A 16,712-nucleotide genomic window follows, 5' to 3' on the forward strand; every position below is an offset into this window, starting at 1 on the left:
GGTTGAGTCCCCATCCCTGGAGGTATTTAAAAGACGTGTAGATGAGGCACTTAGGGACATGGTTTAGTGGGCATGGTGGTGTTGGGTTGACGGTTGGACTTGATGATCTTAGAGGTCTTTTCCAACCTTAATGATTCTATGATTCTATGAAGAACGATTTTAAGGCTCATTGAAAATACTTGCTGATAAAATTATATGTTTATATCACAGCGAGCGGAATGCCTAAAACTTTGAGGCTTTAACTTCCACTAGTTTTGTTGAAACATTCTTTAGTGTGTATGGCACCAACAAAAGCAGTGAGATCACAGAGTAAATTGCTTCCACTAAACAGCTGGAAGCCATGAAAATACCAAACCTGTAAATATCTCAGTACAAAACAAAACGATGGAGAATACTGTAGCTCAGCAGATTTACACAACTCTCTTTTCATTGGACTAACAAACATTTACAGAAAAATGAAAATGCTATTATAGGGGGCCACCAATATTGGCAGAAATATATCATCTTCATTTATCTGTAAAAAGCTAAGACACACTAATTGGAAACATTTCATTGTGTCAGGCCGTCCTGACACTCTTTGCACTTGTGACAGCAGTAAGAGAGACATAAATGTCACTAAAATCAAATACAAATAAGGCTTAAAAAGACATTTTAGAATAATGCAGAGACCATGTTCATTTCCATACTATAAATCAGAATGCCTGGAGAAGGAATCATCTAAATCTGTTGATTAGAACTGGAACATAAATTCAGTGAGATGCAATGAAAAAATTCATTGTTGTTCATAGTGAGAACCTGATTTTTGAGCCCAATCTAAGTACAAAAAATATTTACTCAGTAAGGCATTTGTCCTATCATAAATGTAACTTTTTCTTACTCGGAGAAAAAATGAGTAAGTGAAAAAATCCCAAGATCACACTTTGGAACAAGAAAATGGAAAAATGTTACTTTCTAAGAATGTTGCATCATATTTCTTAAGCTGGGCAATAACCAGAAAACTAACAAAATACGTGTATGTTTGAAAACAGACAATGTAAATTTACTGTGCATACACCAACAATTTGACAAGCATATACACACATTTCTTAAAATTAATTTTATATCATTAAAAAGTATTTTTAAAAGTTTAGGAGAGCTGAGATAGGAGAGGAGACAACATTGACTTTTTAGTGCAGCAAGCAATCTGCCTCATTACTAGTGTAAGGCTATATGGGTATATCAAGACAAAGATTTGACATTTCATTAGTTTAGAGAGAATCTTTCAAGATTCAGCATTCAATTTTTCATTAGAAAGTTACTTCATTAAAAGCATTCATTGCCATATCTCCTATATTAGGTGAAAGAATTGTTAAAATAGGAACTTTCTCCACTTGGCATGGCAAATTATCATTGTAATGCTTTCATAGACATCCCATACTGTAATGTGAATTGCAGTCGTTACCTTATGAGACAAGGAATCAAATATTCCCCAGAAAAGTTTTTCAGTTAAATGTAATTCTTCTTCTGCTGCAATTCCATAGCTTCCCATTCCTGAAGGCAGACAATAATATTTCCAGCACTGTTCATAGTGATTTGTCAGAAGCTAGATTTTCAAGAAAATAAAAATGCACGTAAAACATTAGTATTTAACAAAATAACATACTGGTTAGTGAAGTCTGAATTGCCAGTATCTGTTTAAACAGTTACATGAGTATTATTATTTATTTCTGTCTCTTAATTTCTAATGGCTCATAAAAATGGTCTTTTTTTCTTTTTGGGAGAGCAGTAAAGCCCATGCTGTGAAAGTATAAAGACTTTATTATCCCCAACTGCTGCTGTGGGATTCTCAGTAATGACAGTGAGTAGCAAAATTACAAAATTTCAGGATTGTCACCATTTGAGTACAGATTAGCTCACAGGATAAAAATAGAGACAATGAAATGGGTATAAAACAGGACATGATAGATTCTGGTAAAAAGTTTTACAAATTCAAATTGATTTTACTTCTGTCATTTGTAGTTGATGGTCTTAGTATTATTCAAAACATTGCAAAAAACCACCTGCAGTACACCCCTTTAGCCATGCCTGCTCATCTCTGGAAAAACCTATGGAAAGAACTATTATACAGACAATCTGTAACATACCAGTTAAAGAGCTAGCATATATGGTGCACTTTCCACATCGTTTCAAATTTCTACTGATTTCTTCTTTAGAACTAAAAATTCCTACCCCCTGGGAAATTCTAAAATTTCTTTTAGCATCAGACTAGAATCTTGACATTTTAATTTTTCCTGCAATTTTGTTTAGGAAGGGAAAATAATAACAAAAAAACCCAAATCAAACACTCCCTCTTTGCCATACTTTTGCTCCAAAATTACTGATGCTCCAGAATATGTCTGTGAATCTGGCAGCTCTGCTTTAGACTATGACAGAATTTCAATTCTGCCATAAAAAGACCTGCAGACCTAAGATCAGGCCCTTTTACTCCAACAGGAACAGGAGGCAAACCCAACAGAAAAATTCTAGATAAAAGTTATTTATCATCTCACAATTGTAATTCTCTATTAACAGAACAAGAAGATGGATAAGACTTCAGTTAAAGATTGCTCAAAACTAAAAGGTGAATTCTGTTCCCTGTATCCTATTCTCTGTTGACTTCACTCAAAATTTATTCCTGGACTACGAATCCTACCAAGAGTTATTATAGTTCATATAGCAGAAGAAGAAATATCAAGGTAACGCTAACATTTAATTTGATACTTTCAAATACTCTTTTGCTGAAGCAGTGAAAAAGTCAACAGTTCGCTGAACAAAATCGCATAAACAACTTACTATATACTGTTTGCATTAGGCAAGATTTCACAAAACCTTTAATCATTATATTCAGTTCAAAAAGCTTTATAAAACAATAACATTATTTTCAATTCAGAAGTCATTTCACATTGCTTCACCCTGCCCCATTCTGTTTTTAAAAACATGATGATAACAGATCATTGTGAAGTAAGTTTTATGCTGAATGCACGTATAGAAAGTAAAGCATTTACCTTGAGAGGCATTTTACAGTATTCATTGAGTAGCGGCACATCAAAAACTAGCCTTCTCAACAGCTGTTGCAGCATAGAGGGACGTAAGTGGCTGTAAGTTAAAAAAATATAAGTTCTTAGTAAAATTCATACAGTCCAGTGAAAATGAAATAAAAATTGAAATCAATTTGCATATTAAAATTCAAATCACTCATTAGAAGTGTTTTGAAAAACCCATGGTAGGTGCTTAAGGAATCTCACTATGCCTCATCTACATATAGAAGAATATAACACAGAAAGATGTGCTACTTCTGGACTCTCTTAAGTGAATAGACAACATGTATGATCGTGCCATATGACAGCAGAGGGAAGGGTGCTGGATTTTTTTCAGAATACACAGAGGGGATAATCTAAGCAAAAGAAACAGAAGATTATCCTAACAGAACAGTTTCTGATATGACACTAAAAGGGAACAAAACACTCCTAACTGAAACTGATCTGGGAAATACATTATGATTATTCCTGTAAGAAATAAATCTCCACTGGAAGACTGCATAAATTACCCAGCATTTCTTTTCTAGCTATTTAATTTCAGTGATCTATAGACTCAAAATCAATGTAAAAATGCTCCTTTCATATCTCCCCCTCAGTCATCACATTTTCAGGCTGAAGATTCCTGGTCTACTACGCTGTTCCAAAGGAGTGAAATTATTTCTTATGTTGATCCCTCTTGTTAGGCTTTTCTGAATCTTTTCCATTTCTACTATATCCTCTTTTTGACAGGGGTCCAGCTCTATGCACAAACTGCAAATGCATTACTAATTTCACAGTCCACTGCACAGACAAGTAGCACTACAGTTTATGACAAAGATCAAGAATTATGATTCCGTTGGCAAATCTACATTTCAATTCCTGATATAACTTCAGTGCTCGGTTCAGTTTTAGGATCAGTTTTAGGATTTGGAGAGTGGGGGTAGTTTTTCTTTTTCTTCTTTTTTTTTTTTTTTTAAACTATGGCCAAGGTTCTTCAAACAACAATCAAAAATACAAACACGTCGATCCCTTAAATCCCCAACACATGCTCACTGTCAGACTTGCCAGACCATTTTTGGTAATTGCTGGGGTTTTGTTTTTACAAATAATCAGAATTTATCTTTTATCACCATAAAGCTCATATCAACATGACAGCTTGTATAATGCAGTACCCATAACGGAAAAATCAAATCTATTTTCTCTTAGGAAAAAAAAAATCCTATCATACACTCTGGTCATTTATTTCATGCAAGAATAAAATAATCTCAGTTCTACATTATGCACAAAGAAAGAAATTATTAAAATACACATACTGCAGAAAAGAAATCAATTTGTACACAGGTATCATACATACTGGCAAATAGCAAGCAGGCATTCTTCAATAGTGTCTCTTTGTGCTTTTGTAAGGGAACGTCCCTTGGATAACCTATATATTGTGTGAAGCATGGAGTCAACCAGAGAGGCGTGATGCTCTGTTCCAGAAAAGAGGGGAGCACATCTTTTGAGTAATGGAAACACAGCTAAGCAAATATATCTATTTAGTGCGAGTGCTGCCTCTGTGGTACTTAGAGAAACCTGTACGAAGTAGTAAATGATTGTTAGTATCATATAGAATAAAGGTTACTAAATATGAAGTCTATAAAATATAATAATGAAATACAACTGAAGTCCCCTTAGAGGCTGGGTGCTAACATGATATTCCCACTATACACATGAGGACAAAAACTATTTTTTTGAACTTGAGAAAATCCAAGTCATCTACTTATCTCCTATCTCTTACCCCACTGTACTCTGAACCAATAGGAGCAAAAAAGGAATATGCAGCTTCTTTCTTTAAACAGGTTAACAAAAACCATGAAGCATTCAATAGCACTTTTCATCTCATTGAATTTATTTATACCTACACATATATGGATTTTCAGTGTAATTCTTGGAAGCACACATGAAATAAAAGTAATCATTAGGTCTATTACAGTATATCCAATGTACTTACTGTATAATTAATGTAAGCCTGTATGAAAAGTTTTTAAACTACATTACACTGTTGCGTCATGAGGTGGTACCGAATGCTTATGATCAGACTTAAGCTCTGTAAATTAATAGTAACTGAATTATTACTGTTTGTGTTTATAGCGAGCCTATACTACCTTTTTCCTTTTTAAAAGCTGTTTTGACTTGAAGTTCCGTTTCTTACACTTACAGAGCCGCTATATCCAGCCACTGCATCTAAACTCCATAGCGAAATACTTACTGTATCCAAAGAGGCAGAGGCTCTTAAATCTGGTAAAAATCCAACTTCCAGTAGGTGAAGGAGGAAGCTTTGGTCCTTAATACCATAGACACGGTCCAAGAAGAGTACCATGGGTGCTTTATGATCAGGACAGAAATTTGCAGACATGTCTGGCTCATTTACTGTGCCATCTACACAAATATATAATGCAATTTTTAATAGCAGATAACTGATAAAACAAGAAACACCAAGACAATGAAAGACACTATAATTACATTTAATGTGTAAAATTACATGTTCAATGAAAATTATATTCTTGTTCAGTTTTCTTGTATGCTGAAAAAGAATACTAAGTTTTTATTATTTCAAAAAACCTATTATTTTATAATTTATTAATCTTTCACTCTTAAAACTTAAGAATGAACAGCAAAGTATTCTACCTGTTTTATTACTATTATGGAGGGTGTTTATACGGTAAATTTAAAGAAATACGGTAAATAGAAAAATATTACTGCAAATATTAAAAATATATAGTAACTGTGAAGTCAAAGAAGGTTAAGAATTTTAATTTTTGTCTCATGTAAACTAGACTAGAAAGAACATGGAATCCAAGGGGAAGACAATAATAACACAGAAGTTAACTGTGTATCAGATAAACCATCTCTGACTGTAAAGGGGAACAGACAATTCTTGTGAAACCGAAAGGACAAAAGAAGGAGGGGAAGGAGGATAAAGTTATTTTGCCCTAGAAGAAAATGACAGACTGGTAGTTTATAGCCCATGAAACATGGAGAAACAAATGGTAAACATGGAGATCATATGCCATAAAAACCTCATCCTCTATTGAGTTTATGTTTTGTAGAAAATTTCAGTTTGTACGGTTATCTTGGAAGTTATTTTGTGGAAATAAATCCACCCTGGATAACCATGTTGACCGCTTCTAGGAAAGAATCAACAGTCGCATAACAAGCAAGAACACCATCATCAATGCACCTCTGCACTCTGAACTCCAATTTTGAATTATTTTTGAGTTCCAGAGTGAAGAGGGTGAAAACTCAAGAGTCTTCACTGACTTCCCTTTAACAGGTAGTGTTAAGAAGGCTGTTAGTTCCACTGACAAAAAATCAATTTCAACCTCAATGAGAGGTAGGGATGCAGGTACAGATAGGGAGCTACACAGTTTGATGCAGAGAGAGCAGCAGGTCCATGCCATGCCCTGGGTTTAGGTTTTCTATGTGTACACACAGTACACAATGTTTGGCTCTTCAGAGAGTAGTCTCATTCCCCAGAGGTGAGAATGGATGAATCAGAGTAGTAACAGAAACAGATAGGTCCTACAGCAACACAGCAGCATAGCCTCAAGTCCACAGTGGCAACCCTTGAGGTACTAAGGAGAACATAAGTCTTGAGGAAGGACCGTATCTACCTGGGAAGGAAGGATCTAATCTCTGAAGAGAAGAACCACTCCTCCACCCTATGTCACTATGTCCCATTGTACATAGGATTCTCCTATGGTAGACAGGATCTCCAAGGATATGAAGAAGCAGGTAGTGGAAGTGGGAGACTGCAGTATTAGGCACTAAACTGGGTGGCTTCATGATGTGTAAGAGGATTCCATGATAAATTGTCTATACCTTATGGGAGGACCTTGTGGGAGGCAGGCAGAGATCTCGAGTCTGAAAGGACGGGTGAGATAGTGGTGTAGAGAAGAGGGATTTAGTTAGATTGATTATAAAAGGGGGAATTCTTTTGGGACAAGATGAACAAGTACAGAAATAGCCTGCACCTTAATAAAAAAGAAAACAGGCTTCTAGGACTAAACATTAGAAGTCAGAGTAGAACATTATACCTAGAATTTAGGGAAAAGACAATGGTGTGGAGGAGCACATTCTTCAGATCAGGACAATCCCAAAAAGATTGTGCCTGATTTTCACTTCCTCTGAAAAGGCCAGGGAAGAAATAAAAAGCACAGTTCCAAGAAACAGGAAAGGCAATTAAAATGCAATGTGCTTGTACAACACTTTAATCAAGCAAGGACAAACTCTATACTGAGTCATCAGTGACCTGGAGAAGGAAGCAAAGGAGCCTAAAAGTCTGTATACAACACTGAATTCTTCTGTATGGTTAAATCATTAACAAAACCGAGTGGGCAAAGTAGAGACAGCTGCACTTCAATGCAGACAACTCTAAGCTAATGCATCTGCAGAAAAAAAAGACATGCCTACATGATGCTGAGCTTGGAACTGACATTACAAAGAGATCCTGAGGTCATCACTGAAATTCTGTGAAACCATCAGCTCAATGTATAGCAGCGACCAAATAAGTCAACAAGATATTGGGCACCATCAGAAAGGGGTATTCAGAATATGAGAGAGGGCATCATTTTGCTGTTACATAAAATAGAAAATTAATACATAAACCAAACAATTGTGTGCCCACATTATCAGTACAACCTGCTCATGTCTTTTGTACATCCCACAGCTGTTTTCCATATTTCAGAACTGCAGAATAGAGATGGTGAAGGTACACAAAAGGGCAACTAAAATGATTCAGGCAATGGAGCAGTTATCTTATGATAAGAAACTAAGTTGAGATTCTTCAATTTGGCAAAATGAGGACTGAGGATATAACTGAGATTTAGAGAATGATTAATGTAGCTGACAAGGTGAATGAAGAACTGCTATACACCAAATCCCAAAATACTGCAATTCAAGGGTGTTAATTAAAATTAGTAGAGTATAAGTTTAAAAAAAAAAAAAAAGAGATGCTTAAAATGCTTCTTTATGTAGCAAATAGTGAAGTTCTGGAACTTATTGCCACAGGAGTTTGTGGGTACAGACATTGTTCCAAAGGGATTAGATACGTTCTTGGACACCAGGTCCAGAAACAGATATTAATGGGCAGGGAGGTACGCTCTAATCTTTCTAAGCAAATGACTGGATGATGTGGAAGTACAAAGGGACTGAGTCCAAGCTTAAACATTCTATCTACAGAGATAGCATCTCTACAGCCACTGCTGGAGACAAAGTACTGGGGTGGATGGCCCATTAGTGTGATCCTGTAAAGTATTTCTTATGTTCTTACATTCTCTGCTCCACAGGAGTAAGTATCTGTTCTACTGGAGCAGCTCTAATTGATACATATCTAATTCAAATCTGAAGAACAGTTCTCTGCCTGTACTCAACTCTAACAAAACTGAAGGCTTATGTGCCAAAAGATTTTTATGAAAAGATGAACTGGTCTAGCAAAAGTAATGAAGTTACCTTTGTTAACTGTTGACAGCTTTAGTGGTATACTTATAATCCCAACCAAATCTTCAGTTGGCACTAGAGATCGAAGGATTGACCTGATTCGAATAGCTTCCCCTTTTCCACTTTGAATAAGCTGTTAGAAAAAAGTTTATCAATTAAGAAATTTAGTACTGAGGGACATAAGAAAAATTTCCTCAAAATACTGATATTAATATGATTTTTTTCTGGAGACACTGGAAAAAGATGCACAGAAGTTCAATTTACCCCAGCACTCTAATGGAGTTGCTGATTTTCAGCTGATCCTACTTTTGAATCTGTCCTAATTTTGATATCATATCAATAATTTCACAATATTATAAATTCCCAATAACACAAAAAAACCCCACATGGATAAGATTCCTAAGCCAATCAGATAAAGCAATGAACCTGAAAATTTCTGAAAGACTCATGTTACTTACAGAACCTACAGTGCCAAGTTTTGAGCTTGCCTCTTTATACTATGAACAGATGCAAACCTGTCTGATGTATCTACTCATTTTCCTATTATTTCTATAGAGTAAAAATTTCAAAAGGCATGAACAGCAATGAAGTGACCAATTAATTTCAACTTCTAGCAGAAATTAGGTATTCACAACCTGTGTCTCTGAAAATCTCTTCCAGTAATTTTCTTAACATGAAACTACTATTTCTGGCAACAGACAGCTACATACAGCTTTATAGCTAACAAAGTTAATAGCTTTGGTAATAGTAAGCAGGGAGGCTACAAGCCAAATTTCTTGCTTCTTGTTGTACTGAGATACATATTGTTTTTCGGATTTATGCTACTAAAGAATTTTAAATACTGACAAGCAAAAGTCAGTCTAACTAAAACCAAGTCTTGCATGTGGCTGTTACAGGAATTACAGTCAAAACAGTTATTTTACATATTTTGCCATGTATTCATGTGGTGTAGATACCATATTTCATCAGTGCACACAAAAGCAGCTCTGTATCACCTTCTTATGAAAATTATTTTTATGGCTTTCTAGAGAACAGTAAAGGGGCAGTTTCAGAAATTTCATTGGTAGTATAAATGTGCAACACTAGTAGTTCACCTTTGCTTTGATTCCATAGTCATATAAAAATTCTCAAATTTTTAGATAAATAAAAAAGCATAAGGAATCAAAAGACCATGATTCTTTATAAAGAGCTTGCAGGGAATACATCTGTCTAGATACAGTGAGAAATGCAATAAAGTCCACCTTCTGAAGGGAAGAAGCCTTTGCATAGAGAACAGTTTAGTTAGACATGTACAGTTCTGTTTACAAATCTCCTATATTTTCTGAGCAAGTGACAAAATGAACTTACATGCATTTCTGGTGCACAGCGTCCAAGTAAATCTATGAGAGCTGAGTAAAATGACATGATTGCATTGCCCATGTGCACAATGTCCTCCTCAGCATCATCATCACTAAAAGGTAAACAATACCAGTGAGCATTTTTGCTAATGTAAGTTTATAGCTCCTCTCTGGAGCTAGATCCATGATCCAGAGACTATTAATCAGATATACTAATTTCCTCTGGCTCCGGATTACAGGGGTTTTATCTCTAGAGTAAGCATGCAATTGAACAGTAATAACTGACTTCACATGAGCATTCTATCTTCCTCTTTCACTTTACTTTAGCTTCATTCCACAAGAGCCTTCTCCATTGCTTTGTCCTTCAGGATTCTTCTCTTCTGTAACTCTTATTCCACTTTTATCTAGCTCATGCTTTATGAATTCTATATGACAACTGCTTGTGGGTGCGAATCTCTAATGCTCTATGTTTGTATAATGCCTTACACAACAGGGCCTGTTATCCACAAATCGCAAGCATGATTAAACCAGCTATTAAATCATCATTTGCCAAAAAAACATTCACATCTACTTACCCTTCTCTTTTATATGCCTGGGAGGGAAGGTCACGTGTAGGATTCTCTGAGATCCTGATAGCTTCCTGCATAGCTGCCAGCAAACCATTTCCTCCTTCTCCCCTTAGGTCTGGTCCGAAGCACTCTGGCCGTCGAATAAGGAGCTTGACAACAACACTTGCATTTTCCTCAACACTTTCACCTGAGGACCAAAAAGCACTATACAGACTTTGTCCTGAAGTCAGAAGACAACCACATTTTCCCCTAAATTCTACAAAATATAAAACAAATCCTCATCTTATTTTTGAAAACAAAAATGTATCACACTGGCAGCATTGGATGTTCTTTATCAAAAATATATCGAGGTTTAAAAGTGACAGTGTAGACTTGCCTTACAAAGTTTTACTACGCTCAAGCTAGAAAGGTTCACTTTAGAAGGTTAATTTGCTTTTTATGGCAAAGACTACTTTCTCTGGTATAAAGGCTAATAGTCCCAAGAGGCAAGATATCTGCTATTGGGGAGGGCAGGAAGGAAGTTTTGACTGCAGCCAACCCCCCCAGCCTCTCACTCTCCCCCCTCTCCTGCGGGACAGTGAGAAAATAGAAGGAAGGTGTGATGACTCATGGATCAAGATAATGACTGTCTAGTAGAGAAAGCAAAAGCTATGCATGCAAGTAAAGCAAAAAGACAAATTCATTAACTGCTTCCCAGGCAGATGTTTAGCCAGTTCCTAGAAAGCAGGGCCTCAGCACGCGTGATGGTTGTTTGGGAAGACAAGTGCCATAACCACGAACGTCCCCCTCTTCCTCCTCCTTTCCCTGAACTTTTATTGCTGAGCACAACGTCATGGTATGGAGTATCCCTTTGGTCAGTCTGGGTCAGCTGTCCCAGCTGTGTCCCCTCCTAACCTCTTGCCCACCCTGAACCTACTCACTGGGGCTGGGGAAGGAGGGGAAGGGGCAGAGTGGGAAAAAAAATGAGAAAGTGCTGCACAAGAACTGCTCAGCCATAGTCAAAACATTGGTATGTTATCAACACTGTTTTAGCCATAAATGAAAAGCACAGCACTATACAGGTTGCTATGAAGAAAGTTAACTCCATCCCATCCAGACCTACTAATGGGCGTGAGAGTTATTTGATTTTTAATGGGCCAACTGAAGCAAAGAGTGTTGCTTAACATTATGTCCTTAGTACTTCATCAGAGCAAAACTCATCTCAGAGTTTAATCTTCTCAGTATGACTAAAGAATAACAAATTGTATTTTATGTTAAATATACCTAGAGTAAAATCTCCTGATTCTTTCCACTGCATATTTAAATATTCGTTAAGTTTTCTGCTTGTGATTTAAAGCCTGAAATTGAATACTTCATCTTTTCTATATACAAAATTCACATTAAATTCAGTTCTAAAGGTCATGGCTTGCCTGAAACAATCCCATTTATAACGGCTTTTTGTGGAAAAATGTATGTATATTTGAAAAGGGAAAAGAGTGGGTTTAACTCTTGTATAAATTCCGTACAGGCAGACAGGTTGTGATCTAGATGCTTGCTGAATAAAAGTCATTAGGAAAAGGAACCTTCACATAAATGAACTCTTTGTATGTAACTAACTGCTTCATGGACTGCAGTTAGTGGCACGTGGAAGCATGATAGGAATAATAATTGGGTCAAAAGCTCAGCTTATGGTTAAATGCAACTGTTTAGAAATTCACAGTGGCTACCTTATAAGAATACTGATAATCTGTAGGAGGATATGAAATTAATGGGACATGTAGGAAGAAAACAAATTACAGGAAAAGAAACAGTTCACAGCCACTGAACTTGTGATGCCAGTAGCTTGGATCATCAGTATCTATATTTTATATGCAAGCTACAATACTAAACCAGTACAGAAACATAAATAATTTTATATTAAACTGAATGTTGCAGCTTTAGCAGCCACCAAAAAAGTAGGATTAGAAACTCTCGTTTAGCTGAGAGCAGCAGTGGTGCTCCCAGGAGTCAGAATCAATGGAAGGCAGCGGTAGGTGAGATAACTGGGACTGACTGGCTCTAGAAGGAGCAGCTAAACACTTTAAACATGTCAGTCTTGTATTTTTCCCACTTAAAACACCAGTATGATCTTGATATGGAACATAAGATGAGAGGAAACAGCCTCAGGTTGCACCAGGGGATGTTTAGATTGGATATTAGGTAAAATTTCTTCACTGAAAGGGTTGTCAAGCACTGGAACAGGCTGCCCAGGGAAGTGGTTGAATCACCATCCCTGAAGGTATTTAAAAGACTGTAGATAGTGGTGGACTTGGCAGGGGTAGATTTATAGTTGGACTCGATCTTAAGGGTCTTTTCCAACCTAAATGATTCTGTGATTCTATGATTCTATACCCTAATTACTGACTTTGCTCTGATTCTGTCTTTTTTTTTCTTTCTTTCTTTCTTTCTTTCTTTCTTTCTTTCTTTCTTTCTTTCTTTCTTTCTTTCTTTCTTTCTTTCTTTCTTTCTCCTTTCCACTCACCTTGTTTTCATACTACAGGGAAAAAGCAGGATTTTAAATCTTAAAGTCAACAACTTTAGTTTCATGTGGTTAAAAACTTCTAAGGGAAGATTTTTAAAATAATGAACTAAGTAAAATCTAATCTCAAAAAAATTCACTACATACCTCTCTATAGATATACAAATGATCATCAAAACATGCACAACATTCAGCTACAGTTACCAGATGCTCCTGAATCCTTGCATGTTTCGTGTGTTTTTTGAGAAGAGAAATACAAAACCACCTTAAAAATAAAATTATAAGGGTCTGTTTGAATCCATATGACAGAATCAAATAGCAAATACAAATAATATTATAAAATGTAATTAATTTTTAGTTTAATAAAAGCACTACCAATATTGTTTTGAGTGGCTCATTTCCAATACAGTTTAGATCTAAATGTTAAAAGTTTATCTTAATTCAGGCAGTTTTCGACACACCAGTGATAGCTTTGTGAGGAGTGCGATTTAGAGTAAAAGGAAGCACATATCAACAAAAGCCCCTTGCAGGTAGTCAAATTAATCTTTAATGTTGCTCTACAGAAGCCAATAAAAGTTTATCAAGAATTAATTAGTCTACATTTTCAATTTACAATTTCTTGTACACTGCATTTCACCACTAGAATCTTATTCTGACCTTCTCTGTATAGATATTTCTTTTCCATACCCCTTCTGTTGGGATACCAAACTGCTGAAAATAGCTTTAATATCTTGCAGCCTGCTCTGATTTACCTCACAGGCCAAGTTAATGAAGAATTTTGTTTGGAGAAAGTTTTGCTTATTCCAAGAATTCATTGGCCAGAATCAAAATTCATTCATGTGTTTACAAGTGTGTGTTTGTTGCTTTTATCTCAACAACCCAAATATTTTACTAATTTATATTTGTAATTGTCCTCTCAAGCAGATAACACAGAGAAATTAGTAATCTGATTTTCAAAAGTGCTGTTTCCAAAATTGTCATAATGAGAAGGCTCAAAACACCAACCATAACTGTTTTTCAGAAAAAAAGCAGCTGAAACACTTGAAACGAAAACTTAATTCTACTGACTAGCAGTCCATCCTGCAAAGTTTACTCTTAATACAAAATAAACTATCACAAATAAGATCAAAGTTATCTTCATCTAGTTATACAGAGTACTGTTAACATTTATTTATAAAATCAACAATGAAAACCACACACTTTATTAACTCAATGACTACTTGTTCTACATTTCTTATATCATAGCAGTTTGTTAAGTTAGTTTAGCAGCTCTCTCAATAGCTACAGGCTTATCAACTAATGAACATACTTCAGGTATGTTTACTGAACTGAACAGTAAATATGTTTATTGTTTCTGTTTCAGGTATTATTTGCTAATTTCAGACCAATAGTATGCGAATAGAACAGCCAAAATCGAAAAATTAGACTGTTTAAAATTATTTCCCTTCTGGTTGTCCCTAGCTGTCCTTTAAAACACTTTCCACATTGGCAGACCAGATAGGTGGTGAAGAGACAAATCTTTTGGTCTCATCTAATCTCTAATCTAAATTACTAGTTTGATTAAAAAAATCCACATAAACTGGAGGATGCTTTTTGTTTAGTGGCATTCAGATAATCTAAATCTGATTTTAGCATATTTGTTTCATAAATTTGAAAAGAAATTGCCCACAGAAGCAAGTATAAGATAGTTATCAAAGGAGAAGTTTTTTTCTTTGTTTAAGACATCAGATTTAAGGTACACAGTCAGGGTACTTTACAAACACTGATTCCTCAGAACTATGCAAACATGTGACCTATTGGAAATTTGCTTTTTGTAATGCAAGATGGTTTAATTACAAACGTCTAAATCTCCCCCTTGTATAGTGGCCAAGAAAGGTTGAAAATCAGTGCTTACTGGTTATGTTTATAACCAGCATATGTGGTATATGTAAATATCACAGTTTACTTACTGAAAGAATTCCTAACATCATTTGCTACCTTAACAGGTTACTCTATTAAATTATGCAAGTTGCAAAAAGAGTAAGGAAAAAATGCAACTAACTATGAAGATTCAAAAAATTACAATAAGCAACATATACCAATAATCTTGTATTTGTAATAAGAACAGTATTCATTAACCTCTGTTCATTCATTAGCACATTTTTATGATTAGAAAAGTAATTTTAAGGAAACATTTTGATGGAATTTGGATGCCAAGAAATTACACTTACTGTTAACAAAAACTGCAAATCTTAAGAATGACAGGTAACGTTCACCCTCTATTGGATTCCATCCAATGTCTGGATATCCTTTAGCCAGCAATACTGGACAACTCTGCAGGCCACAACCCGCCAGGTAGGTAACAACCTACAATACAGAAGCAGTCATTTATTCAAGTGTTTAGAAATAAATTTCTAAAAATAAGTATGAAAAAAAATGAACATAGTCTTTTTTTTAATAACAAGGTTTTTATATACTAGGCATTTCACCTGAGAAACTACCAACATAGCTCATTATTACATCAGTCTTAGTTTCTAGTTCTTGCTTTTGATGATGATGATGAAAAAGACAAGCACTCTTATTTCTGAAGTTACCTAAATATATGATGACACAACAATACAAAAACATGAACAAATGTGGAATGTGAAAAGTAGAATAAAATATTGTGGAATTCAGATTTTTTTTTACAGTACATAAACAACAGTTAAAATACTATTTAACAACTTCAAAAATCACTTCAATAACCACGTATGGCTAATTTGTTACAACAGCAAAATAAATATTACATCAAAAGTTTATTTACTGTAATTCCAATTTTAATAGATAGGCAAACAACTACATTTTTCAGAAGACTGATAAATACCAGTGAACAGTTTTAAGAGCCTGAAACCAGAAAGATTAAAAATTTTGGTAATATGTAAATTCCTAACACAGCATTTCTTATCAAGAGGAATATCTTTAACTAAGAGAAATCTTTGAGAAATGATGACAAATTTAATTAATTATAGTAAACTGAATGTCTGAAATACGTACAAAATGATTTCTCAATCATTTAAAAGGAAATTTGCAGATAACTGCACAAACGTGATTTTTGTTTTTATTTAAAATACACAACATATGAACATGATTATAGTACTTAATTATATTTTGAAATAGGTAATGAACATCAAGAACCTTTCCTGAACCTGTAAAAAGAGATGCAAATTATCATTTCTTACAATGGAAGGAAGCCAAAAACGGGTGGCAAAAGGGAGATAGGGTTTTCTATTTGGAAAAGGGAGATACATTATTTTGCTGAAGTGCCCTGTAGCAATTCCACCATCCATGAGATCATATTTAGTCATTATCTAATGCCCTTAATGAACATCAAGAACCTTTCCTGAACCTGTAAAAAGAGATGCAAATTATCATTTCTTACAATGGAAGGAAGCCAAAAACGGGTGGCAAAAGGGAGATAGGGTTTTCTATTTGGAAAAGGGAGATACATTATTTTGCTGAAGTGCCCTGTAGCAATTCCACCATCCATGAGATCATATTTAGTCATTATCTAATGCCCTAAGAGAGAAACTAGTTATGAATTCAGGAAGAAGAATTATACCTCTGCTGATACAGTATACAAGTTGCCTCCAAAAGGCTGCAACAGAGGAAAAATGAGCTGATGTGAAAAATTTGGTTATTACAGTATGCAGTAAGGAAGTTACTCAGTGCACTCGGTGGAAAAATTATGCAATTCCTAACAGGACTCAATAGTTTTCTAGTATTCATTCAGAACATATGAGTGAATACACACTTGTAGGAGTCTAGCGGTGCAGCT

The 16,712-nt window shown here is 35.2% G+C and overlaps 1 protein-coding gene across 5 annotated transcripts in view; it reads right to left on the reverse strand.

Moving 5' to 3' along the window:
* Positions 1 to 16,712, reverse strand: part of RYR3 (ryanodine receptor 3) — a 282,481-nt gene that overhangs the window by 95,861 nt on the left and 169,908 nt on the right. For all 5 annotated transcript variants that reach the window (XM_009283662.2, XM_009283665.2, XM_009283664.2 and 2 more), the window contains 8 exons: positions 15,130 to 15,265; positions 10,429 to 10,609; positions 9,864 to 9,966; positions 8,529 to 8,649; positions 5,287 to 5,456; positions 4,390 to 4,610; positions 3,024 to 3,114; positions 1,442 to 1,582 (listed from right to left, as the gene is read on the reverse strand). In XM_009283662.2, the coding sequence (XP_009281937.1) occupies positions 1,442 to 1,582; positions 3,024 to 3,114; positions 4,390 to 4,610; positions 5,287 to 5,456; positions 8,529 to 8,649; positions 9,864 to 9,966; positions 10,429 to 10,609; positions 15,130 to 15,265 (1,164 nt within the window). The remainder of the gene's footprint in view (positions 1 to 1,441; positions 1,583 to 3,023; positions 3,115 to 4,389; positions 4,611 to 5,286; positions 5,457 to 8,528; positions 8,650 to 9,863; positions 9,967 to 10,428; positions 10,610 to 15,129; positions 15,266 to 16,712) is intronic.

Source organism: Aptenodytes forsteri, unplaced genomic scaffold (genome assembly GCF_000699145.1).
Source record: "Aptenodytes forsteri isolate BGI_AS27 unplaced genomic scaffold, ASM69914v1 Scaffold342, whole genome shotgun sequence".
NCBI lineage: Eukaryota > Metazoa > Chordata > Aves > Sphenisciformes > Spheniscidae > Aptenodytes > Aptenodytes forsteri.